The 27964-nt window shown below is 41.2% G+C and overlaps 1 protein-coding gene across 2 annotated transcripts in view; it reads left to right on the top strand.

Moving 5' to 3' along the window:
* HS3ST4 (heparan sulfate-glucosamine 3-sulfotransferase 4) overlaps positions 1-27964 on the top strand; it is a 743578-nt gene that overhangs the window by 323501 nt on the left and 392113 nt on the right. For both annotated transcript variants that reach the window (XM_073792188.1, XM_073792189.1), the window contains 2 exons: positions 5660-5831; positions 25582-27854. In XM_073792188.1, the coding sequence (XP_073648289.1) occupies positions 27127-27854 (728 nt within the window). In that variant the 5' untranslated portion in view covers positions 5660-5831; positions 25582-27126. The remainder of the gene's footprint in view (positions 1-5659; positions 5832-25581; positions 27855-27964) is intronic.

Below are 27964 nucleotides of genomic sequence, written 5' to 3'. Positions count from 1 at the left end.
CTCAGGAAACAAAACAATTTTTAAAACATTAACAAAGGACTCCAGTGAGATTGGAAGGATGTCACATACATAAGTCAGAACAGACTGCTACTGCAAAAAAAGGAGCAATCAGAACAAAAATGAGCACGTGGTAATTAAAAATATGTTTGGCACTAAAAAAATAAAAAAATTCATTGGACAGACTGAATAAGAGAATGGCTATGTTTAACAACCATGTCGATGATCTGATGATAAAGTCAGTAGAATCCTGCAGACCTGAGCCAAAGGCAAAAGAATGGAATATATGAAAGAAATATAAAGCAGCATGGATGTTTGCTATTTCTTTTATTGGGGTTCTGGAGACAGAGAACAGAGGCAATAAAAGGGAGGAAAAATTCAATGTTCTATCAGAAGATAATTTCCCTGAGAAAAGCCTAGGGAGATCTCTCAGGCCTCTTTTACAAAAGCACTAACCCCACCCATGAGGGCTCTGCCCTCATGACCAAATCACCTCCCAAAGGCCCCACTTCCAAATATCATCACGTTGGGTGTGAGGATTTAACAGATAAATTTTAGGGGGACACAACATTCAGACCACAGCAATGGGGCCGCAGAGAATGATATAATTTATCTTGCTTTGAGCATCTGGGTATACTGCAAAGGAGAGATGTCATTTCCATTCCACTTCAAAGGATAAATGAGAATTTTCCACTGAGCCAAGAGAGGCAAGGCATTTCAGGCAGAGGGAACCATATATGAACAGAAATAGAAAGGTCTGAAATTACCTGGCATGTTTGGGAAAAAAGATTAATAATCTAGTATGGTGAGAGTTTGAGATATATGGAAGGAAGTGAATAAATACGAAGTTGAAGAGATAGTTTGGTGCCATGTTGTAAAGAGCTCACATGTTATTCTGAGAGGCTTTTATGCCTTACACTACATACAGTTGGAAACCCTTGAAGGATTTTATACAGCAGAGTGACATAATCATAGCCCACTTCATTCTGAGTTATGATGATAGAAATACAATGACCTCTGGGTAGCCAGCCATTCCCTACAGATACAAACCTCAAGAGGAGATGAAGAATTTCAACAGCACTGGGAATTAGGAGTATTATACAATGTCCTGCTAGAAAACAGGAAGAATACCCATGAGTTAAATCTTTAAAGCCCATAGGTATAATGGTGGAACGATTAGTGGAAAAATATTTCAAGAAATCTCACAAGCCTGGACCTTCTTCCATCAGAGTGAAGGAATTCAAATCTCCCTCATATGGGAACTGTGGACTAGGGTATTCAGAGCCTTTTAACACCCTTACAAAGCATCAGTTGTGACATAAAATCTGCATCTGCAGAGAAATGAGCTGTGGAGTGGCCATGGTAAAGGTTGTAGATTTTTAGTCATAAATGCGGAAATAGCCTATTCAGGAATAAATTCTAAATACCATAGAGGGATAATGAGGGAGTGGTACTAAGATATCCCTCTTTAAAGCACCAGAATATTAAAGAATAATTGGCTTTTTAAACTAGAAAGTTTAATGATAATTGGCTATGTTAAACTACAAAGCTGGCTAAAGGCTGCACACCAAATAGCTCTCCAACATCAGAGCAAAAAGGAGGACTAGATCACATTACAACCTTATGGGCACTCAGGGGAACTAAGGAGGAAATTTACATATGTAGCAAATAGGAAAAGGCTATACGTTTCTTGTTCCTTGATGAATAAGCAGAAGTAGAAATAAGAACAACGAACATCTCGGCCATTTATCTCAGACTTATTTTTTTCAAGATGATATAGCATGAGGACAGAAATATTAAGCTGAAGCATCAGAGGAAGGGTCTTTGAAACGGCACTGTTAGAGGAAGCAGAAGCGTGCTTTGGAAAGTGCTGTGCCTGTGTTCTCGATAAAATTTCAGGAAATTCTTTGCTCTGTGAACCAAGAAACGAAAAATTATACGGTAAATTGAGAGATTGAGATGAAAAGGGAGATTGGAGTATAATAAATAGAAATAGATAAAGAGGAAATATTTTGAAAAGGAATGTATTTCCCTTGAGATTAAATGCAGCTTACAAACAATAAAAAATAGAATTTATACTCCTGGGAATGAAATCTATAATGTTGAAGCCATTCTTGACAAATTCTCTCAGAAAGAAGGGCATAAAGAAAAAGAGAGGAAGTAATGAGTGAGAAGATTCCAGAGATGGAAGAGATTCCCACTATAAGAATGACTGCCATATCTGATGGAGAAGACAGAGAAAATGGGAAAAATAATATTTAAAGATATGTCAGAAAAACTTCCCTGAAGTCAAGAAGGGCCCCACTCATCAAAAAGGCACATCCTATACTAGGCAAAAGTAATAACACATATTGAGAAAGTTTTTGAATTTAAAGGATAAATAAAATTTTCTAGGTATCTAGGAAGATAGAGAAAAAAAGGCCATATTTGCATTAAACTGCTCATCTCTGATTCTGGAATACAATGAAGTAATGTGTGTAGATGGAGATGAGGGGCAAAATTGTGTGAGATAAGCATTCTATAGCCAGACAATCTCTCAATCCTGAGTGAAAACAGAAAGAAAAAGAAACATTTATATTAATGTGCAAGGTCTCAGAAAATACACTCTAGCTATTCCATTTAGTAACAACACTATAAACAGAGTTGAAAGATGAGTCAGACTCAGAAAAAATATTAGCAATACACAAAATAGACACATGATTAATGTTAATACTGAAGAAGAAGCTCCATAAACCCAATTAATAAACAGGCAGAGGGGATGGATAAACAATTTACTGAGAAGAAAATATGATAACCAATTATGCAAAGATGTTAGAATTCATTAATTAAAAATGAAATTGACAATGGAATATCATCTTCAACCATTATGCTGAGAAAACGAATAATGCTGACAATATTATGTGTTGGAAAAGCATGTGACAATAGGTACTTGTAAACATTTTGGGAGAGTTCTCAGCATCTGTAAGATAATGAGGGCTCTCTGAATCCAAATCTCTTCACAGTCATCAATCAGCTCCATCCAAAAAATATAATCAACAGGGAGAACAGAGCTACATATAGCCAAGCCCTCAGCATTACAAGAAGACAAAGAATACCATAACCTTCAAATTATCTGTAAGTTCATAAGTAAACATCAAATTCCAACCAAGTTCCCACCACTACTGAAAGCCTTTGAGAGAGTGGAAGGTTAGAAGGTTTAAGGGACGTCATGAAAATGAGGAGAGGATCATGGAGGAATCAGATGAAATACAGATACAATCATCCCCCCAAATAAGTCCAACACTAAATGCTAAAGTACTGAACACAGGTCTCAGGCTTGGTAGTTCTCAGCATTGGCTATAAGGAAGCAGCTTGAAAGTGAAAGCCTCTGAAGGTGTCAGCCTTGGAAAAGCATTGCTTCTGTGGGAGAATCAGAGATCTGGAAAAGACGTAATGCTCCTTAAAGATGTGGCAATGAAGGAAAAAGGAAGTAAGGAAACTAGAAATGAATACTAAGGATCTTGCATAAATGAAAGAGAAACAAAATACATTTCTCACTTCCCAGTAACATAATCTCTTAAAGAAACTGCACTTCATTACACTGACAGAAGTGGCCCCTCTAAAACTTGGAATCCTGTCCATAAAATACCTAGGAACAGAAAAAATTTTTTTCATAGAAAGTCACTGTAAGAAGAAAACAGAAAAAGTGAATCATAACATCTCAGCTAATAAAAATTTTCTCCTCTGCTCCTCCAAAAACATGAAGGAGAAAAACTATAGCACAAAACTCCACATTTAATTATCTTAAACAAACATTTGAAAAAGTTAAAAAAAAAAAAAAAGAACACCTAGAATTAGAAATCCAGATACTAAGAACAGAAATGGACATAGCACAGAAAGAAATGAAGTGAGATTTGATCAAATTTAAGAAAAAAATAGAAGAAAAATATAAAAGCATCTCAAGAAATGAAGACTAAAATAGATGTCTCAGCAAGAATGCATTTGAATGTGAAAATTTAGTAAAACCATTGAAGAAAGGCATTAAACCAGCAAATGGTTGAAATGGAAGATAGGCAAAGAATGTCCAAGCTACATACTGTTGGAAATTCTGGGGTTTGAAAGTGGGGTAGAAAAAACAACTGAATAGAACTAGTACTTAAAACTGTAGTTCAAGAAAGCTTTCTGGAAATTTTTGAAAACTTAAATATTCATTTTGAATAGGACCACAAAGTTCCTGGGAGAACTGACCTGGAAGAATCAATTCTAAGCCATATCCTAAAAAAATGATTAAAAATCAGAGACAGAGCTTCCCTGGTGGCGCAATGGTTGAGAGTCCACCTGCCAATGCAGGGGACACGGGTTCATGCCCCGGTCCGGGAAGATCCCACATGCCGCTGAGCCTGCGCGTCCGGAGCCCGCGTGTCCGGAGCCCGCGCGTCCGGAGCCTGTGCTGCACAACGGGAGAGGCCACAACAGTGAGAGGCCCGTGTACCACAAAAAAACAAAAACAAACAAACAAACAAAAAATCAGAGACAAAGAAAAAGTCCTCTGGGCTTCCAGGCAGAAAATAAAAATCAAGTATATTTACAAAAATAAGAAAATTATGCTGGCATCAAACTTTTTAAAAGCAACAAACAATTCAAGGGAACAAGGGACCTCAAGGAAAGAAAACTGCTAACCAAAGATTTTATACCCAGCAAACTGTCCTTTATGTATCTAGGCTGTAGAATAATAGTTCTCAACTGAGGCAATTTCTCCCCCAACCCCACAGGACAACTGGGCAATGTTTGGGGGGATAAAGTGCTACTGGTATCTAGTGGTTAGTGGTCAGGAAAGCTATGTGCAGAATAGTCGTACATAACAAAGGGTTACCCAGCCCTAAAGGATAGTAGTTTTGAGGTTGAGAAGCCATGCTATAGAAGAAGTTTTGAACTTGAAAAAATTCAGGAGATACTATACACTTGTGCCCATCCTGGAGAATCTATTTGAGAGTGAACTTCAGCCAAGCAAGAGATAACTGAAAAAATTTTGGCCAAAGGGCTAATGGTGACCATTTAATATTTTTAATTGTATTTAACAAATATATTAAACATATTTAATATATTTAAGTATAAATGTATTACATTTAAATGTAATAATATATAATTGTAATATGTTTAATTGTAATAATACTAAAACAAGGAAGGGGACATGAGTGAAAGAACAATATATAAATGTTAAATATTCCAATAATGTAGACAAATGCAACTAAGAATGCTGATGTTCTACATATTCAAAATAAAATTTAATCATCATAATGGGAAAAAACAAAGCCTAAATTGAACCTGAAAAGTGACAAATGAACCCATTTGTTTTGCAAATTTAAGACAATCAGCTGCAGGGGAAAATAGTAATGCAACTGACTTCCGCATACAGTACTTTTACTCTAGACCATCAGTCTAGGGAACAAAAAACTACAAATTAATCTCAAACATGTATTATTAGGTATGTTTTTCATAGCAATTCTGAGACTCTTTTATGTGTGACATAGGATTGTGCAAATGAGGAAGTGTGCTGATGTTTTGGAAGTCAGGGTTCTCATTGGGGTGTACGGAAAAAGCAAGGAAAGACTCTGTGGGGTTAGACTGGAATTGGAGGGAATATCAGTATCTACTCATGATTTCTAATGTACAAATATTTCAGTAACTGGCAAATGAAAAGACCTGGAAGCAATGACAGCTCAGTGCCAATGAACAAATCCAGAGCCCAGATCTTAGTTTCCAGTCCCAACAAAGAAGACCAGGAATCCTTGGAGGAAGTACTAATTCCAGGGTTAGAACATCCAAGAACTTGGAACATCTTACAGTGCCAAGAGGTAAGCAAGCCCTGACAAAAACTTATGGGAACTTATCAAAATGACACATGAACCTGCTTAAAGGGGATCCTCCTGGACAGATCTGGGGAAAGTTGAGTATCAAAATAAGTAAGGATTTAAATGTATTTTAACCCACTGAATAAAATAGTAATCCACTAGTCTACACTGATAGTAAATAGATAAGTAGATGGTATATGAAAGGGTGGATATGCAGACAGAAACATAGCAAAATAGTGAGATAGGTAGGTAGACAGACAGACAGACAGATAGATAACAAGAAAACTTTCTTTCTTCAGTAAAATGCCAATTGATAAATGTGAAGGGAGTGGTAGAGGTATAAAATCACCATTTTGAAATCATGTTTTAAAGACTTGTTCAGATAATAATTGTCAATGGATAGAATATTTAGGAGATGAAAGTCTGATGAAGAATAGAATATTATCTGAAAGTGTCTCCCTTCAGAGAATTTATTAGTTATAAGTGGATAGTAATTATTATACAGTGAAACTAGACAACACTTTCATCAGTTGAGAAAAATAAAAATCACCAATGAGGGGGCAGATGGCCAGCAAGTGCCTCCAGATGTAAACTTCTGAAAACAAAACATGACTTACAGTAGTGTATCCAGGAAGGTATAATGTGAATCTAATCATGAGGAAACAACAGACCAACCCAAACTGCAGGACTTTCTGTAGGATAACCTGCCATGTTTTACAAAAACATCTCAGTCATAAAAAACAATGAAAAGCTAAGGACTATTTCCAGAATAAAAGAGACTGATGAGTCATCACAGTTAAATGCAAAACATGATTCTAGAATGGATCCTGTACTGGTGGGGAAAAAATACTGTAAGAGACATTATTGGGACAATTGACAAATGGAATGTAAACTGTAAAGTGGATATATGTTAAAATTTCTGAACTTGATGAGTGCACTGTGGTTACATAAAGGAATCTCCTTGCTTTTAGAAAATACACAATGAAATATTAGAGAACAACTTGGTGTTATATAGACAAACTACTCTGAACTCAGAAAGAATGCAAAAGGGAGAGAGGAGAGAATAAAACAAAATGTTAACAATTGGTGAATCTTGTTTGGAGGTATTTGGGAGCCCTATGCATCAATCTTGTAATGTTGTATAAATTTAATATTTTTTCAAAATAAAAAATTAGAAATAACTGGGTGAAAATATAAATTGCAACATATTTTTAGTTCTTCAAATTATGAAACCACTTGAACCAGTTGACACAGCAATTCTACTGCATAGAAATTTATGTATACACACTCATATGTATTATATATATGCAATATTTGTGCAATATGTATATATATTGCATATGAATTAAATTTATATGTAGTTTGTACATATACACACTCCCAAATTGTAAATAACCTAAATGTCCAACAGTAGAATTGTTTAATATTTTATGATAGATGAATTTCTGTGTAATACTCTTTTTTTAATTTAATTTATTTATTTTTTATGTATCAGGTTCTTATTAGTTACCTATTTTATACATATTAGTGTATATATGTCAATCCCAATCTCCCAGTTCATCCCACCACCACCGCCCCACGCCGTGTAATATTCTTTTGTTACTAAAAGGAATGGGGTAGAGCTATACATATTGATTAAAAAGTCTCCTAGTAACTGCTGAACAATCATCGAAAGGAAGACACTGGAACTCACCAAAAAAGATACCCCACATCAAAAGACAAAGGAGAAGCCACAATGAGACGGTAGGAGGGGCACAATCACAATAAAATCAAATCCTATAACTACTGGGTGGGTGACCCACAAACTGGAGAACTCTTATACCACAGAAATCCACCCACTGGAGTGAAGGTTCTGAGCCCCATGTCAGGCTTCCGAACCTGGGGGTCTGGCAACGGGAGGAGGAATCCCTAGAAAATCAGACTTTGAAGGCTAGCAGGATTTGATTGCAGGACTTTGACAGGACTGGGGGAAACAGTGACTCCACTCTTGGAGGGCACACACAAAGTAGTGTGCACATCGGGACCCAGGGGGAGGAGAGTTACTCCATAGAGACTGAACCAGACCTACCTGCTAGTGTTGGGGGGTTTCCTGCAAAGGCGGGGGGTGGCTCTGTTTCACTGTGAGGACAAGGACACTGGCAGCAGAAGTTCTGGGAAGTACTCCTTGGCATGAGCCCCACCAAAGAGCCCAGGGGGGCTCCAGTGTTGGGTCGCCTCAGGCCAAACAACCAACAGGGAGGGGACCCAGCCCCACCCATCAGCAGACAAGCGGATTAAAGCTTTACTGAGCTCTGCCCACCAGAGCAACAGCCAGCTGTACCCACCACCAGTCCGTCCCATCAGGAAACTTGCACAAGCCTCTTAGATAGCCTCATCCACCAGAGGGCAGACAGCAGAAGCAAGAAGAACTACAATCCTGCAGCCTGTGGAACAAAAACCACATTCACAGAAAGATACACAAGATGAAAAGGCAGAGGGCTATGTACCAGATGAAAGAACAAGATAAAATCCCAGAAGAACAACTAAATGAAGTGGAGATAGGCAACCTTCCAGAAAAAGAATTCAGAATAATGATAGTGAAGATGATCCAGGACCTCGGAAAAACAATGGAGGCAAAGATAGAGAAGATGCAAGAAATGTTTAACGAACACCTAGAAAAATTAAAGAACAAGCAAACAGAGATGAACAATACAATAACTGAAATGAAAAATACACTAGAAGGAATCAATAGCAGAATAACTGAGGCAGAAGAACGGATAAGTGACCTGGAAAACAGAATGATGGAATTCACTGCTACAGAACAGAATGAAGAAAAAAGAATGAAAAGAAATGAAGACAGCCTAAGAGACCTCTGGGACAACATTAAACGCAACAACATTTGCATTATAGGGGTCCCAGAAGGAGAAAAGAGAGAGAAAGGACCTGAGAAAATATTTGAAGAGATTATAGTTGAAAACTTCCCGAACATGGGAAAGGAAATAGCCACCCAAGTCCAGGAAGCACAGAGAGTCCCATACAGGATAAACCCAAGGAGAAACACGCCAAGACACATAGTAATCAAACTGGCAAAAATTAAAGACAAAGAAAAATTATTGAAAGCAGCAAGGGAAAAACGACAAATAATATACAAGGGAACTCCCATAAGGTTAACAGCTGATTTCTCAGCAGAAACTCTACAAGCCAGAAAGGATTGGCATGATATACTTAAAGTGATGAAAGGGAAGAACCTACAACCAAGATTACTCTACCCAGCAAGGATCTCATTCAGATTCGATGGAGAAATCAAAAGCTTTACAGACAAGCAGAAGCTAAGAGAATTCAGCACCACCAAACCAGCTCTACAACAAATGCTAAAGGAACTTCTCTAAGTGGGAAACACAAGAGAAGAAAAGGACCTACAAAATCAAACCCAAAACTGTTAAGAAAATGGTCATAGGAAAATACATATCGATAATTACCTTAAATGTGAATGCATTAAGTGCTCCAACCAAAAGACACAGGCTTTCTGAATGGATACAAAAACAAGACCCATATATATGCTGTCTACAAGAGACCCACTTCAGACCTAGGGACACATACAGACTGAAAGTGAGGGATGGAAAAAGATACTCCATGCACATGGAAATCAAAAGAAACCTGGAGTAGCAATACTCATATCAGATAAAATAGACTTCAAAATAAAGAATGTTACAAGAGACAAGGAAGGACACTACATAATGATCAAGGGATCAATCCAAGAAGAAGATATAACAGTTATAAATATATATGCACCCAACATAGGAGCACCTCAACACATAAGGCAAATGCTAACAGCTATAAAAGAGGAAATCGACAGTGACACAACAATAGTGGGGGACTTTAACACCTCACTTACACTAATGGACAGATCATCCAAACAGAACATTAATAAGGAAACACACGCTTTAAATAACACAATAGACCAGATAGATTTAATTGATATTTATAGGACATTCCATCCAAAACAAGCAGATTACACTTTCTTCTCAGGTGTGCACAGAACATTCTCCAGGATAGAGCACATCTTGGGTCACAAATCAAGCCTCAGTAAATTTAAGAAAATTGAAATCATATCAAGCATTTTTTCTGACCACAACGTTATGAGATTAGGCATCAATTACAGGGAAAAAAAACATAAAAAAACACAAACACATGTAAGCTAAATAATACGTTACTAAATAACCAAGCAATCACTGAAGAAATCAAAGAGGAAATAAAAAAATACCTAGAGAAAAGTGACAATGAAAACACAACGATCCAAAACATATGGAATGCAGCAAAAGCAGTTCTAAGAGGGAAGTTTATAGCTATACAAGCCTAACTCAAGAAACAAGAAAAATCTGAAATAAAAAATCTAACGTTACACCTAAAAGAACTAGAGAAAGAAGAACAGCAAAACCCAAAGTTATCAGAAGGAAAGAAATCATAAAGATCAGAGCAGAAATAAATGAAATAGAAACAAAGAAAACAATAGCAAAGATCAATAAAACTAAAAGCTGGTTCTTTGAGAAGATAAACAAAATTGATAAACCATTAGCCAGACTCATCAAGAAGAAGAGGGAGAGGACTCAAATCAATAAAATTAGAAATGAAAAAGGAGAAGTTACAGCAGACACCACAGAAACACAAAGCATCCTAACAGACTACTACAAGTAACTCTATGCCAATAAAATGGACAACCTGGAAGAAATGGACAAATTCTTAGAAAGGTATAACCTCCCAAGACTGAACCAGGAAGAAGTAGAAAATATGAACAGACCAATCACAAGTAATGAAATTGAAACTGTGACTAAAAATCTTCCAACAAACAAAAGTCCAGGACCAGATGGCTTCACAGGTGAATTCTATCAAACATTTAGAGAAGAGCTAACATTCATCCTTCTCAAACTCTTCCAAAAATTGCAGAGGAAGGAACACTCCCAAACTCATTCTACGAGGCCACCATCACCCTGATACCAAAGCCAGACAAAGGTACTACAAAAAAAGAAAATTACAGACCAATATCACTGATGACTATAGATGCAAAAATCCGCTACAAAATACTAGCAAACAGAATCCAACAATACATTAAAAGGATCATACACCATGATCAAGTGAGATTTATCCCAGGGATGCAAGGATTCTTCAATATATGCAAATCAATCAGTGTGATACACCATATTAACAAACCGAAGAATAGAAACCATATGATCATCTCAATAGATGCAGAAAAGGCTTTTGATAAAATTCAACACCCATTTATGATAAAAACTCTCCAGAAAGTGGGAGGGAACCTAACTCAACATAATAAAGGCCATATATGACAAACCCACAGCAAACATCATTCTCAATGGTGAAAACCTGAAAGCATTTCCTCTAAGATCAGGAACAAGACAAGGATGTCCACTCTCACCACTGTTATTCAACATAGTTTTGGAAGTCCTAGCCACAGCAATCAGAGAAGAAAAAGAAATAAAAGGAATACAAACTGGAAAAGAAGAAGTAAAACTGTCACTGTTTGCAGATGACATGATACTATACATAGAGAATCTGAAAGATGCCACCAGAAAACTGCTAGAGCTAATCAATGAATTTGGTAAAGTTGCAGGATACAAAAATAATGCACAGATATCTCTTGCATTCCTATACACTAATGATGAAAAGTCTAAAAGAGAAATTAAGGAAACACTGCCATTTACCATTGCAACAAAAAGAATAAAATACCTAGGAATAAACCTACCTAGGGAGACAAAAGACCTGTACTCAGAAAACTATAAGACACTGATGAAAGAAATTAAAGATGATACCAACAGATGGAGAGATATACCATGTTCTTGGATTGGAAGAATCAATATTGTGAAAATGACTATACTACCCAAAGCAATCTACAGATTCAATGCAATCCCTATCAAATTACCAATGACATTTTTTATGGAACTAGAACAAAAAAATCTTAAAATTTGTATGGAGACACAAAAGACCCCGAATAGCTGAAGCAGTGTTGAGGGAAAAAAATGGAGCTGGAGGAATCAGACTCCCTGACTTCAGACTATATTACAAAGCTACAGTAATCAAGACAATATGGTCCTGGCACAAAAACAGAAACATAGATCAATGTAACAAGATAGAAAGCCCAGAGATAAACCCACGCACCTATGGTCAACTAATCTATGACAGAGGAGGCAAGGATATACAATGGAGAAAAGACAGTCTCTTCAATAAGTGGTGCTGGGAAAACTGGACAGCTACATGTAAAAGAATGAAATTAGAACATTCCCTGACACCATACACAAAAATAAACTCAAAATGGATTAGAGACCCAAATGTAAGGCCAGACACTATAAAACTCTTAGAGGAAAACTTAGGAAGAACACTCTTTGACATAAATCACAGTAAAATCTTTTTTGACCCACCTCCTAGAGTAATGGAAATTAAAAAAATAAACAAATGGGACCTAATGAAACTTAAAAGATTTTGTAAAGCAAAGGAAACTGCAAACAAGACGAAAAAATAACCCTTAGAATGGGAGAAAATATTTGCAAACAAATCAACGGACAAAGGATTAATCTCCAAAATATATAAACAGCTCATGCAGCTCAATGTTAAAAGAACAAACAACCCAATCCAAAAATGGGCAGAAGACCTGAATAGACATTTCTCCAAAGAAGACATACAGATGGCCAAGAAGCACATGAAAAGCTGCTCAACATCACTAATTATTAGAGAAATGCAAATCAAAACTACAATGAGGTATCACCTCACACCAGTTAGAATGGGCATCGTCAGAAAATCTACCAACAACAAATGCTGGAGAGGGTGTGGAGAAAAGGGAACCCCCTTGCACTGTTGGTGGGAATGTAAATTGATACAGCCACTATGGAGAACAGTATGGAGGTTCCTTAAGAAACTAAAAATAGAATTACCATATGACCCAGCAATCCCACTACTGGGCATATTCCCAGAAGAAAACATAATTCAAAAGGACACATGCACCGCAATATTCACTGCAGCACTATTTACAATAGCCAGGTCATGGAAGCAACCTAAATGCCCATTGACAGACGAATGGATAAAGAAGTTGTGGTACATGTATACAATGGAATATTACTCAGCCATAAAAATGAATGAAATTGGGTCATTTGTAGAGACGTGGATGGATCTAGAGACTGTCATACAGAGTGAAGTAAGTCAGAAAGAGAAAAACAAATATCGTATATTAACACATATATGTGGAACCTAGAAACATGGTACAGATGAACCGGTTTGCAGGTCAGAAATTGAGACACAGATGTAGAGAACAAACGTATGGACACCAATGCGGGGAAAGCGGTGGCGGTGGGGTGGTGGTGGTGGGATGAATTGGGCGACTGGGATCGACATGTATACACTGATGTGTATAAAATTGATGACTAATAAGAACCTGCAGTATAAAAAAAAATGCTAGTAAAACTGATATGCTAAGGAAAAAAAAGTCTCCTAAATCTTGTGAGAAAATGAATTTGATAAATAGCATTATTTATAGTATAATCCAATTTTTATTTATATATTTAAAAAGAAAGACCAGTGGCAATCAAACTGTTAACAATAGTTACTTAGGGCAAGTCTACACTTTGGGATAGATTAGGTTCTGAAAGGATATTTGTCAGACCATATGTTTTCAACTCCAAAGCAACTAAGACAGATTTAAACGTGTGATCTCCACTGCATTTCTGCCTGACAGGAACGTGAATCAACTTCTTTGAAGCTTGAAAAGCAGGCATATTCTTCTCCCTCTTACACATATGTTTTCTAGCAGATTTATTTTCCCCAAATAGATAAATTTTGTCTTCCTTGGAAATCTGTTAAGGCAGGTATTTGTCTCTTCCTGCTTAATCTTTGCAGGAATCATACATCATTCTTTAGCAGTTTGAAGTCCACGTGTGCTAGTTTGCCACTCACATTGATGGTGTCTTGATTCAGATACGCTTTCAACCCTGGTGGGAATGATCCATGAGACAAAAGAGTCAGGAGTAGCCTGTTAAGACCTACTTAGTCCTTCAATTCCCCATATCAAGTCTTGTCAACAGTGAACACTAGGCGGATGGACGTCTGACTTCTTTCTCTCACTCAGTCAAATAGTTTTTCTCACTTCTTGATGAATATAGTGGATTTCATAGCCACAATCCTCTTTTATCTCGCGCAATTCATTCTTACCTCAAAATCACTCACACTCTCAAATAATTCATGCCATGCACATATGACACCTTCTTCCTTCTCTTGCCTTTTATTTCCAGAAATCTCTTTTTTTCTTTTTTAATCATGTGCCCTTTCTTAGCAACTTTTTCAATATCCTTGCTGCTGCTCTTCTATTTCTCAGATATGATGGTTTCCATAATATTTGTAAAATATCTAAACACCAAGCATAAGCATGGGAAATACAGTGTAGACCGAATGGCAGCTTGAAGATCAGGGTAAGCAGCATCACATCATCCATCATTGGTGGACTCAATGCATTTTAACTTTGAAAAGTAGCTTCCATGATATCTATGAGAATTCACAAATTCAATATTTGTTAATAGAGGGGCTTCCAATTACATCTGTATTCTCGGATTTATTTTTTGCTAAATTCTCTACCATGTATTCATATTTTATTTTGTAATTATCAAACCAGAAAACAACAGAAAAGAAAGATACCTTATAATTGTGTCATCTACTGGTGGGCTGAATGCATTGCATTTCTGTACATTTTTATCCTCTCATGAAAAATGTTTTTTGTTTGTTTGCTTGTTTGGATCTAATTATAGTTTGAGAATCCTTTGTGTCCAGAGAAACCACTGATTCTAGTCTTTTATGTAAAAGCAGGCTGCTTAATTGGGGGCCCTGCCAGGTTCTGGCTCCAGTTAGAAGCTCACACCCTGTGGAAATGTGGAGCGATATATTCCAGAAAATCAAGTCAAATCAAAACACCTCCCAACTATAGGGAATGTGAAGGGACTGGAATGAATAATTGAAGTTTAACATTGCATGCACTGAGAATCCATGATTATATAAATATAGATGGAAAACACATGTAAATATAAAGGAAGATATACAGTTAAAATATTGATTCAACAATGATGAGTCCAAAATTCCAAAGTTTATGCCAGAAATTAAGTGGCAGCAAGGTTGAGAGGAGCTGAGAGTAAAAGCTGGATGAGCTATTTTGTACAGGAGGTGTGATGGTTAATCTTATCTTCCAACTTGATTGGCTGCAAGGTGCCCAGATATTTGTTCAGATATTACTCTGGGTGTGTCCCTAAGGGTGTTTCTGGATGAGATTAACATTTGAATCAGTAGAACGAATAAAGCAGTTTGCCCTCCCTAATGTGGGCCTTATCCAATCAGTTGAAGGCCTGAATAAAGCAAAAAGGTCCCTTCAGTAAGGGGGAATTTTTCCTACCTTTGGACTTGAACTGAGACACTGGCTCTCCTGGGTCTCAGGCCTTCATAGCTGGACTAGAGCTGTACCGTCAACTGTCCTGCAGATCCCTGATCTGCCCTGCAGACCTTGGGATTTCTCTGTCTCCATAATCTAGTGAGTTGATTCCTTATAATAAATCTCTCTTCTCTCTCTCTCTCTCTCTCTCTCTCTCTCTCTCTCTATATATATATATACATATACTCCATTGGATTAAGTAGAGTTTTGCCAAAAGAAAAGACTATCACTCTTTGGAACATTCCTGATTCCAGCCCAGGGTAGGGCCACAGGATATAAACAAGGACAGTGAGCTTGGTCCTTTGTGGGGAAGCTCAGTGCCAGGTGTGCCCAAGACCCTTCTTGTCACCTTCCAGGAAGAAAGTGTCCCCCAGCAATGGTGCCAAAGGAAGGGCTTGGTCTAGGGAGGCTCTTTGGGCCTACCCCCACCTCTTCCACCCCACAGTCCTCTCTCCTCTTTCCCCAGCCTGGGGCGCCAGGATTCAGTTCTCACATGGGGTCCTCAGCATCCCAGCCATCTAGGCCACAGCCCTGGCCCCGAGTTCATGGACACGGGCATGACTGCTCAAAGAGATGACTACCCATGGCAGCCAGCGTTGGCCAGCCCACCAACAGGGCCACCCAAGAGACATCCCATACCCTGTTGAACACATGAGTGCCAAACTGAGAGACAACATTCAAACTAAACCTATATGTTGGCTTCCAGATTTGGTTCTCCTGTATATATATGGAGAGAGAGAGAGAGAGAGAGAGAGAGATACATACATACATACATACACACATACACAGACATATAGATAAGCCTGGAGCATCTTGAAGTGGCCAGAAAGAAGTCAGGAAGTATCAAACAACAACAACAAAAACAAAAAATGAGAACAAGTGGAAAGGATACAGGAGCCAACATGAAAGAACTCCCAATGACTAAAGTTGGAACATTTTCAACAACAAAATAAATTACAATTTATATAGGATTATACTGATTGTATAGATCAAAGAATAAAATAAATATCTGTGAGTCCATACTGATGTAAGTAAGCAATTGAATAGACAAGAAAATGGAAGGGACGAATCTTCCTTAGATGAAAATTCCAATTAATAAATGTAAAAAATGAGAGAAATAGAAAATCACCATTAGCCCACCACAGTAATAATTGCTGCAGGTAAGAGCCACTGCTGAATGCTAAAACTAGTGGATGGAACTTTAAAGAGAAACAAGATATTTGCATAACCTCAAATATCTCACCCCCAATACTTATTAATTATCGTACTGGTTTTAACATATGTTTGCATAATCTTTGATAGTCTTCCCTCCAGGAAGTGAAACTTAATTGCTCTCCTTTTGAGTATGGCCTGAACTTAGTCACTCACTTCTAAAACATAGAGTCTAGAAAGAGAAAGAAAATAATTTTATAGTGGAGAAACCTGGCAGACACCACGTTAATCTTGTTTTAAGGCTGATATCACCAAGAAGTCATGTCGATGTCCTGTATCCTTGATAGGATGTGATGAGGAGAGCGCTTCCTTTGTGGTCGTCTTCCTCCAAAACCATAACCCCAAACTAATCATGAGGAAAACATTAGACAAATCCCAAACTGAGCGGTTCTACACAATACCTGTCCAGTGCTCTTCAAAAGTCTTGAAGATTGAGAAGTCTTGGGAAGATTGAGAAACTCCCACAGTGTTGGTTCACAGCCTCGGGCGTTCCCGGGGGTGAAATCTGAAACTAGCCCCATACACAGGAGGGCAAGGAAAGACCAGAGAAAGAGGCAGCCACTCCAGCTTGGTAGGTGGCAGGTTCAATAAGCAAGGGAACTTACAAGGCTTGTTGTGAGTGGCCACAATATGAGTAGATCTCCACACCTGCCCTCCAGAATCCTCCAAGTTTATATAGAGACCTTAATGGGGCTTAATCATGTTTACTGTCCAGATGGTCTCAACAACACATTACCCTCTCAAGCCTGCGTCCTTGAAAACGGCTCCAACTGTGGAAACAGTGAGCAGAACGTACATTCCAAGGACAGGGATGGGGGTGAGGGGCCTCCAGTTGCCAGGGTCCAGCTCCAGCCTCAACCAGCAGTCACATCCTCTCAATGACGTCCTCCAACACACAGACCGGAAGAGACGAAGAAGACATGACAATAAAATACAACACAATTGGCTACTGGAACAGGAAAAGAATATTAGTGGAAAAATAGTGAAATGCAAATAAAATATGTGGTTTAGTTGGTAGTGCTCTAGCAAGGTTAGTTTCTTCGTTTTGACACATGTACCATGCTTTATGTAAGTTGTTAGCATTAGGGGAAGCTGCATGAAGTGTATAAAGGAACTCTCTGTGCTATCTTGACACGCATCTGTAATTCTAAAATTATTACAAAATAAAAACATTTTTAAAAACCCAGTGAGTTCATTGTAAATGAGTTCACTGACATGAATAACAATGAGCAATCATTACTTCCTCCTACATGAGTCACGCTTTATGGCTCCTCATAATTATAGAAAGTGTATTTTGCACATTCTAACACTCATGCACATGTAAATATCTACATTTCAGAGAGGTAAAGACATACTCTGTTATAAAAATTACTTCACAACTAGAGACTTCTTTTCTTTGTACATGGTAGGGCAGGGAAATACACAGGCTCAAATCTGTCACTTACGATGGAGATCAGATTACATAGTTACATTTATCTCTACTTGCAATATTCGCTACTTGAGAACTTCATCTTAGTTTAATATCAACAAACCTAAGCTCCTTGATTAGTTCATGAGGTTGTCAATTTAGCTTTTTTATCAGAATATGGAAAGAATTTACATTGTAGCACCTGAATAAACAAAGTCCTTTTTGGACTAAGAAATTTATTTTAATCTTTCTATTTAATTAAAAAATCTGTTTCCCTTCTTAAAGGGAGACTAGTTTTTCTGATTACACATTTTATTTTCTCAAAGAGGGGTTTATGTCACTTTGCTTCCATAACTCCATGTGAAATTTAGAATGAACTTATCAAAATATACATAACGCATACTTACACATGACCCCTATTGGGATTTTGTTTGAAATTACTTGGAATTTCGTGATTAATGGTGAGAAACTTTACAGTACTGAGTTTTTCATTCATAAATATGATAAATGAATAAATGTGTAGGTTTGTTTATTCATACAAGTTTACGCCTGTTGTGAGTTGAATTGTGTCTCCCAAAAAGATATTTTGAAGTTCTATCCCTCGGTACCTGAAAAAGGGAACTTATTTGGAAATAGGGCCTTTATAGATTTAAGCACGTTCAGATGAGCTCATCAGGGTGGGCCCTAAGCCAGTATGACTGGTGTCCTTATAAGAAGAGGAAAGTGTCATATGAAGACAGAGACACACAGGAAGAAGACCATGTGACAAAAGAGGCAGAGATCAGAGTGACGCAGCTGCAAGCCGAAGACCGCCGAGGACTGATGGCCACTGCTAGGTGCTAAGAAGCAGCAGGGAAGGATTCTCCCGAGAGTCTCGGCGGGAGCATGGCTCTGCTCACACCTTGACTTCAGACTTCTAGCCTCCAGAACTGCGAGAGAATGAATTTCTTTCTAAGCCACACTGTGTGTAGTACTTTGTTATGGCAGCCCTAGGAAACTAAAACAACGCCCTTCCAAAAAGTTGTATAATTTTATCAATAAAGGACTCACTTGCCTTTCATTGCGTTTATTTCTAAGTACTTAATGGATTCTATTGTGGTTCTGAAGAGTATCTTCTCTTACAATTATATTTTCTAAACGTATCTAGATTGTATATAAGAATGCTATTACTCTTTGTATTTTGAATTTTATTCAGCAACCTTGCCAAACGCTTTTGTTTGTAGATTTTCATACATTTTCTTTTGCCAACAAACACATAGTATGCAAATAATAATCATTTGTTTTTTGCTTCCCAAGTCTCATGCTTTTTATTATTCTTTCTTATCGCATTAACTGAGAACCCCAGCTTAAGGCTATTCAGGACCTGTGATGGCAGGTATACTTGTCTTGTTCCTGTCTTTAAAGGTTCAGCTCTCATATTTTGTAATGTCTCATTATAATGTTTGCTGTAGGTTTTTGGCAGATGGGGAAAAATAACTTAACCTTTCTCTTAGTCAAGTTACCTTCAATGTAGTTTGCCAAGTATACTGACAATGAATGAAGTGGGTGAGATGTTTCACATACTAAAAATAATCTTGCGTTCCCTGGCTTAATCCAGTTTTCCCTTTATATGTGGATTTAAATGTCACTTCCTCTTTGAAGGCTTCTCTTTTGCCTGTATACTAGTTAGGAATCTCCACCAATGTGTTCCATAGTACATTGTATCTTCTCTCTTCTAAATGCCTAACTTTATTAAACTTGCTTGTGTAACTGTTTCTGCCTTCATGAGGACAGGGTTGTTGCTTTCTGCCTTGCTATTTTATCCTCCACGTCTAATCCAGGGCCCAGAATATACTAGTCTCTTGAAAATGACAACTGAAAGAATGAGTAAATGAATGAAACAAAAAGAAAGCAAGAAACTATGAAATTGAACAAAGCAGAATTAGCTGTGAAAACACTCATCCAAAGATTTGCATAAGGTTTATGTCAATAAAATTACAGAAGTCCAATAAGAGATATAAAAGAAGATTGAATGAATGAAGATTCACTTTCTATATTTCTGGGTGGGAAAACTCCAACATTCTGGGTTTATTATATAACATTGGTGTTTCAAACTGTTAGGAAATAATTAGTGCTAGGGAAATGAAGAAAAAAATAAAGTTAGGTTCTCCTGTAAGACTACGTACTGAAATAAATTTCAGATGGTTTGAACATTTAAGTGCAGAAAATAAACCAAAAAATGTACTAGAAGAAAATGTACATTTACATACTTTGGGGACATGGTTTTCCACCAAAGGTAGAAACTACAAAGGAAATAATAGAGAAATTGTGTACATAAAAATGAAAAACTTATGTAATCAAAAAACACCAAAAAACACTTTACTGATAAAGGCAAACTGGTAATTTAATAATTGGAATATATATGAAAGAGAAAAAAATCTGATATCCTTACCACATAAGAGACTTTTGTGAATCAGTAAGAAATAGCAACTAAGCAATAGAAAACTGATAAAAATAAAAATAAACACCTTCACAAGAGTGTGCTCAGACTCAACATGAACATGAGTGGGGCTAAAAGTGTGTCCCAACTGGATAGAGTTCTCGGTTATTCTGGTGGATCTGGGGGACGATGCCCAGAGATGACTATACTTTTTAAAAAATTTCCCTACATCATCTCAACTTTTTTCCTCCCTACTTGATGCAGTGGTCACAGGACCAGGTCTGCAACTAAAGGGGCTAGAAGTAGGGATGATTCCTAAACAAAACACTGTAACTGTGCTTTTAACCTTATGTCAGACAGAATTCCTAAGGGCCTGATGGGGGCCCTTAGGAATAGTATCCTGGGGGGCAGGATGTACCTTCACCCCACCCAGCAAAACTGGGATTAACAGTGAATGTAGATATATTGTCTGGGGGGAAAGATAGCCTGCTAGCTCTGTGCCTGTTTAACCCTCACTTATCTGAATAGAAATGGAACAGAAGGGGAGGCACTTGCTAGACCAGCATTGCCGCCTGCAATCTAGACCAGCACAGGGGCTGAAACTACTGTCTTTTCAGAGGTGGAAATGTTTGGGTATAAATGGAAAAAGAAAAAGAAAAATAGTAGCTGAGGGAAGGGGAACCAATAAATAGGCTATGCAATGAGGGAAACCTAGTATTACATTAACACCTCCGAAGGGCTCACAGGAAGAGATGTTATTGTCTCTTAGCTTGATGATACCAGGCGCCTGAAGGGGTGAAGCCACATATTGCTGAGACCACTTCTGCTTCTGGAACCTGATGAGATTGAACGGAAGCCTGAAAACCTGAGTGGGCTGGCCCTGGGAGGCTTTTTCATACCATTTGATGATAGTAATGACTGAGTGGGATTCTAGTAATGTGCCTGTATCTTTTGCCCTTTTTGATTGTTTTGCTCTAAGGGATCCATGTTAGAGGAGTAGGGGGTAGACTGTGATATTGTGACTTATAAAAGAAATATGTATTTGATCCCCACCCCTCCTGACACAGAGTTCCTAAAACCCTTGGAATTTCTATGATAGGAGCAATAAAGGTGTCTTTTGTTATGTTAGTGAGGTGACTTTTGGAAAGCCCTTAGGCAGCCTAAAGATGTAGCCTGGTTGCCAGGGGAACAAACCATGTGATCAGAGGGTTGGAAATTTTGGTCCCTGCCCCCACCCCCTTCCCCTCCAACCTCCTGGGAGGGGAAAGGGGCTGGAGGTTGGATCAATCGTCAATGGCCAACGAGTTAATCAATCCTGCGTAATTAAGCTTTCATAAAAACCCAGAAGAACGAGTTTGGAGAGCTTCCAAGTTGGTGGACACAGGGAGATACTGGGAGAGTGGAGCACCCCTGTCCCCCTGCTTTGCCCTGGGCATCTCTTTTGCCTGGCTGCTCCTGATTGTATCCTTTTGTAATAAACTGGTCATCTAGTAACTAAAATATTTCTCTGAGTTCTGTGAGCCCCTCTGGCAAATTAATCAAACCCAAGGAGGGGGTCTTGGGAATCTCTGATTTATAGCCAGTGGCGACAACCTGGATTTGCGATTGGCATCTGCGGTGGGGGAGCTCTCGTGGGACTGAGCCCCTCATCTGTGGAATCTGATGCTGTCTCCAGGTAGACAGTGTCAGAATTGAGTTGAATTGTAGAACACCCAGCGGGCGTCACAAGAATTTCTTGTTGGTGTGGGGACTGCCCCACCTCCCAAAAATACATACACATTGGAATTGGTACCAGAACCTATTTACAAAACTGTAAAAGATAAATGTCTTAGCTTGGGTTACCATAACAAGATACCATAGAGCAGATGACTTAAACAACAGAAATTTATTTTCTTACAGTTCTGGGGGCTGGAAGTCTGAGATCTGGTCAGGTTCTGGTGAGGACTCTCTTCCTCGCTTACCTAAGGTCCGCTTTTCACTGTGTCCTCAGACGGCAGGGTGTGTATATGTGTGTGAAGAAACAGACAGAGGTATCTCTTGAGCTTCTTATGCGGCCACAGTCCTATCCGATTCGGGTCCCACCATTATGACCTCATTTTAACCTTCCTTCCTAAGACCTTGTCTTTGGATATGGCAACACTGGGGGTTAAGTCTGCTACATACAAATTTTGGGGCAACACAGTTCGATCCACAGCAATCAACTGATCATTTCCATTCTTCCTTACTGAGCCTCTTGCTCTTTTTCTAGCTTCTTCATTTCCTTTAAATCTTTCTTCTTTTTGGATAAGTATATTGAAGATACAATCTTTCTTATAAGTATTGCTGAATTCCACCCACGAGATTTTGTCATGTAGAGCTTTCAGCTCTAAGTATTTCCTGATTTCCCATGTGAGATCCTTTTCAATGCACGGTCCTGTACGTTCATAGCCATTATTATTATTTTTTAACCGTTTGCTCCTTTTATAAGTTACTTATAAGTAACATAAGTATATAATGTTCATTTTTGTCACCACGTTGCTTTTGGTTGGAGCTTTACCTCTGGATTTCTATAGATATACCTTTTTATTGACAGGTAAAAGACAAAATGGGGAAATACATTTGCTGTATATGAGACAAAGGTTCTGTCTATACTGCTGGGACAATGTAGACTTCTAATCCATCATTCATCCACCTCTGTGAAAGGGAATTCTAATATTGGCTTGTGGAAGTCATTTTGGTCCACAGCAGAGGAAATTCATAATATGTATGTTTTCAACAGTCAGATAGCCTAGGTTGTGTTGTATTCACAAACCAACCCTCCACGTGTCAGGAGCTGAGAACAAGCAAGGTTTATTTTTTCTTTATGCTACAAGTGATCAGGGGCTGGCTCTTTACTGTCCTTGCTCAGTGTGGAGGATTGAATAGATGGCAGCCAAGAGTGGCTCAAGCCCCCTCTTGCACAATTGCCAGGCAGGAAAAACATCCCCACCGGTAAATCTCCCGCTGTGTTTCAAACCTTCTTCCTGGAAGAGACAATCTCACTTCCTCTTGCTTCATTAGCCAACACGGCACAGAGTCACACCTAACTTCAAGGGGCCAAGAAAACACATGCCTCCCGTGGGCCACAGGAGAGCCAACAGTATTTGCTGAATGGCAGTGATGACAGCTATACACTTATCCGCCCCATTTATTGCCTTTTCCAAAGCTGACTGTTGCTTTTTGTTTGTTGATTTTTAAAAAATTCCCTAAGTTACGTGAGTTATATACATCCTTCTAGTAAATTTCTTTAATAAAAAACTGAACCAAACCGAAGTTGGTCAGAGTTAGTTTCCATTGCTTAAAGAAACCCAAAAAACTATCGAAAGCTCTGGACTTGGCATTATCAATGCAACTGAGCAGCTTAGGAAAGTGAACTTGAGCTGACACATTCCGCTGGTTTTGAAGAAAGGGCACACACATATTTTTCACGGATAAGGTTTTAATAAGAAAAGAAGACCGGCATGGATGAGCCAATATTTAGATCCAAACAATTATTGGTAGCCACCACATGTCAGGCAGGGAGCCAGGTATTTTTGCATATGCTCTGTAAGTCAATTTGATTCTTTATAAAAACAATTTGGGGTGAGTCTTATTGTCCATAATTTATATATGCAGAAGATGAGGCTCAGGGAGGTGAAATGACCTGTCCGAGAGACCCACTTAGCTAGCAAATGACAGCTTTGTTTTAATTCTATTGTCTGACCATATGCAGATGAAACAATGATGCAGCGTGCATGTTTGAATGGTAGGTACTGTTTGGTTTGGCAATGTGACTGTGAGACACATAAAAGGTGGAAGGGCACCCTAGCGCAAAGGTAAAGAGGTTGGAGTCTATGAGTTCGGAGGCAGTGACAGGAAGGGTACAGAGTCACTGAGGGCATTTGTAGAGCTCTGTCTCAGAAATACTGTGCCCTAGGATGAACAGAAACAGGCACGTTTGGCTCAAGGGAGGCCTGGAGAGCAGTTGGAGGAATATTGCAAAAATTCAGATAGGCCTTAATGAGCATGGGTGTTGGCAGTGGAAACAGAAAAAAAACAAAAATTCTATCTGGTCTCCAGATCCATTGGGATTTGCTGAATGAAGTCTGGGTTCTCCCTATGTAGATAGCTCCTGCTTTTTATTGTAGGTTTCTCAAGAACTCGCTGGATCAAGAGTATAAAAAAATAGACAACTGCCTAAGCGAGAAATCTACAAAACTCCTCTGGTCCCCAAATCACCTCTTCACCATCAGTTGTGGGGCTGACACCTTACCAGTGGGGCTCCATTCTCTCAAGAGTCTTTTATTAAAGTGTGACTATTTGGGGACAAGAGGGAGAAGGGATTCCAGGAAATTTCCTCCTTAGCATCGTCCAGGCAAGTAACATAAATACAGGGGGACAATCTGGGTGCCCCATGAAGAATACGGCATACGTGCTCCACCTAAAGGAGGCTTCTCAGCTCTGGCTGAGGGGCCCAAATCTGCTGGATCTGTCATTTCAACAGAAACCTCATCTCCAGATTTTTTTTTTTTTGCTGGAAAGCCCTTAATATTTAAATACTGCAACTAGCTGAAATTTCTTCATATCACTGTGCCGGCCTTGTTCAGCTTTACTGGTCACCAGTTTGCCACCTCTGGGTTAAATTTTAACACAGTTTTATCAAAACCTTGCCAAATGTGAAAAAGCACATCTTTAGTAAAACTAGGTACAAAGAAGGTTTATTTGGATTGCTGAGAGGGTAGATGGAAAAGTTTGGGCACTTGGACTACAGGGTGGCCCTGGGCCACATGTTGAGTAGCCTGGTGCCTGGGCCTGCAAAGGGAGATGGGGCACGGCAGCGGCAATATTTGCTGCCACTGGGGCCTCCTGGCTGACCACCCAGAGCTGGGCTTGGAGTGGGAAGAGAGATGGGCCAAGCTCGCGGTTTCTCCCAGCTCTAGCTGGCCCCTTCCCATTAACATTACAGTAATGCAGTCGTGTGGTGTTTGAAAAAAGCATCTCTAGTTACACGGAATGATTTACAGGACACCAGACTCTGCATTTCAGAGGTCTCCAGTGTACCGTAAAAAATATATTATAAAGGAATAATCTTTATCTGAACTAAAGCTGCAGTGAAGGAAACTCGTGTCCAGCTGAGAGCAGCAGTGAGCTTTGGTTCACTCAGGGAAAAGTCCGTGTTCTTCATCTTATTTGATTAACATTTGCTTCCCCTCTTTGGCACTAGGTATCTAGTTAATATTTAGACATTATATACTTTTTCTTTCAGCTGTTGTTCCCATTATATGATCAAACAAAACCGGAGATGCCAAACACATCTGTGAAAACAGACGGACCCGCCAGGCACCCAGCTGTGGCTGGCAGGGTAAATGGGGTAAATGGGACTCAGCGAGCCAGCCCCTGGGAGATACTGGCCCTGGGTGGGTGCAGGGGCAGCCCCTGTCCCCAGCAAGCAGAGTTGATTGCTCTGCCTCTCCCTCCCGTTGCAGACTCCCTATTCCCCCCTTCCAAGAAGCAAGGCTCTAGTTTCGAATCTCCCAAATCCTTCTGATGTTTACCATTACCTCCCCAGGAGAGGGAGGTGAGGGATGGAAATCTCGCTGAAAAGAATGCACTTAAAAAAAAAAAATCAATGAAGCGATGCACAGACACCCTGCAACGCAACTTGTCTCTGCTTCTTAGATGTTTAGAGCGATGACGGTCTCAGGCGGTTTCAGTCCAGGGAAATCTAACTCCTTTCGCGGCAACGCCCCCAAGGGCCGCAGGTGTACCTCTGGTTAAGGGTGTAGAGAAAGGGACAGCCTCATTTTTCGGAGCAGAAAGCGCAGTCCCCCTGTGGCGGGACAGAGGCAAAAACTCTGTGGGTAGGGAAACCTGGGGGTTTGTGTCCAAGCTCAACCCGTCAGGAGCTTCAAGATAAGATGGGGAGGCTGGAAAGACGGAAGTTGGAATGAGAGAGCTGTTATGGAGCAGAAACCACTCCTGGACCAAAGGCAGGAGGATATCCAGGGTTAGAGAAGGGCGCGTCAGGGATGGGCCGAGTTTGCCTGGAGTCCCAGGGGGAAAGGGGACAGCGAGAGCTCGGTGAGCGGCACCGGCGGCGGGCGTCTGGCTCTATGTCCCTAAAAGTACTGGGAGAGGGATGCAGAACCCAGCGTCCCAGGCTCCCAGGGGAAGGGAAGCACGCGGGGTGCGGCGGGGAACACCTCCAGCGAGTGCTTGCCGAGCGGGGGGGCGGGGGGTACGATCTCCGCTTCCCCAGGTGCCCCAGCCCTAGCGCACGCCTCCGCTCCCGCGGCCCCCGCCCCCCCCCCCGCAGGCGCGCGCGAGGCGCACTCCCCCTTCCCTCGGCGGCGCGGGGCGCGCGCCCGGCCCCCTCCGCCTCCCTGCCGCGCCTCTCCTCTCTCCCGGCAGAAAGTTAGCAGCGGGGAAGGAACTCTGGGCTGCAACAGCGCGCGGCGGCGGCGGCAGAAGCTGAAACGGGAGCCGCGGCGGAGCCAGGGAAGCTGGGGCGCTGCAGACGGAGAAGGTGCAGCCGGCGGGTCCGCGCGCCCCCCTCGGGCCCCTTGCCAGAGGCTGAGGGGGGTGGTGGGGGGCCCCCCGGACGCCGCGAGGAGAGCGAGGAGGGGGGCCATGCGGCCGGGTTCACCCCCGGCGCAGCGGGACAGCGGCCAGGGCCGGGGGCGCAGCGGCGTCGCTTCATGCAGCCGGGGCGGCTGGGCAGCGGCGGCGGCGGCGGCGGCGGGGGCGGCGGCTGAAACCATGTCCGGGCAGCGCCGGGGGCCGCCGCCGCCGCCGCGAGCCGGGAGCCGCGATGGCCCAGTGGTCCGCACCTCCTCCGCCTCCGCCTCCACCTCTCGCCGCGCCGCCGCCGCCCGGCGCCTCGGTTAAGGGCCCGCCGGCGCGCAAGCTGCTTTTCATGTGCACCTTGTCTCTGTCCGTCACCTACCTGTGCTACAGCCTCCTGGGCGGCTCGGGCTCCCTGCAATTCCCCCTGGCGCTGCAGGAGCCGCCGGCCGCCGCCGCCGAGCCCCCGCCAAGCCCGCCGCCACCCTCGCTGCCGCCTCCCCCCGTGCGCCTCGGCGCCCCCTCGCAGCCGCCCGCGCCGCCGCCGCCGGACAGCGCGAGCCGCGGGGAGCCGCCCGAGCCCCCCGAGCAGCCTTCCGCCCCCGGGGCCGACGGCTGGGGGCTGGCGAGCGGCGGCGGGGGCGCCCGGGACGCCTGGCTCCGGACCCCGCTGGCCTCTGGCGAGATGGTCACGGCGCAGAGCGCGCTGCTGGAGAGGGAAGCGCAGGAGTCCAGCACCACAGACGAGGAGCTCGCAGGCCGGAGGGCGGCCAACGGGAGCAGCGTGAGGGGCGGCGCCGTCAGCACCCCCGACTACGGGGAGAAGAAGCTGCCACAGGCCCTTATCATCGGGGTCAAGAAAGGAGGGACCCGCGCGCTGCTGGAGGCGATCCGAGTGCACCCGGACGTGCGGGCGGTGGGCGTAGAGCCGCACTTCTTCGACAGGAACTATGAAAAGGGACTGGAATGGTACAGGTAGGACCCCGAGCTCGCGGATGGGATAGGCGCGTAGGGGAGACCAGCACGGGAAGCTGCCGCTCCCCTGGCCTTTGGGGATCCGGGCAGCGTCCCGAGAGGTCTTAACC

This window comes from Tursiops truncatus, chromosome 15 (assembly GCF_011762595.2).
Source record: "Tursiops truncatus isolate mTurTru1 chromosome 15, mTurTru1.mat.Y, whole genome shotgun sequence".
NCBI classification, from domain to species: domain Eukaryota; kingdom Metazoa; phylum Chordata; class Mammalia; order Artiodactyla; family Delphinidae; genus Tursiops; species Tursiops truncatus.
Note: the sequence above shows the minus strand (reverse complement) of the source record. Positions and strands in the feature narration are given on the sequence as shown.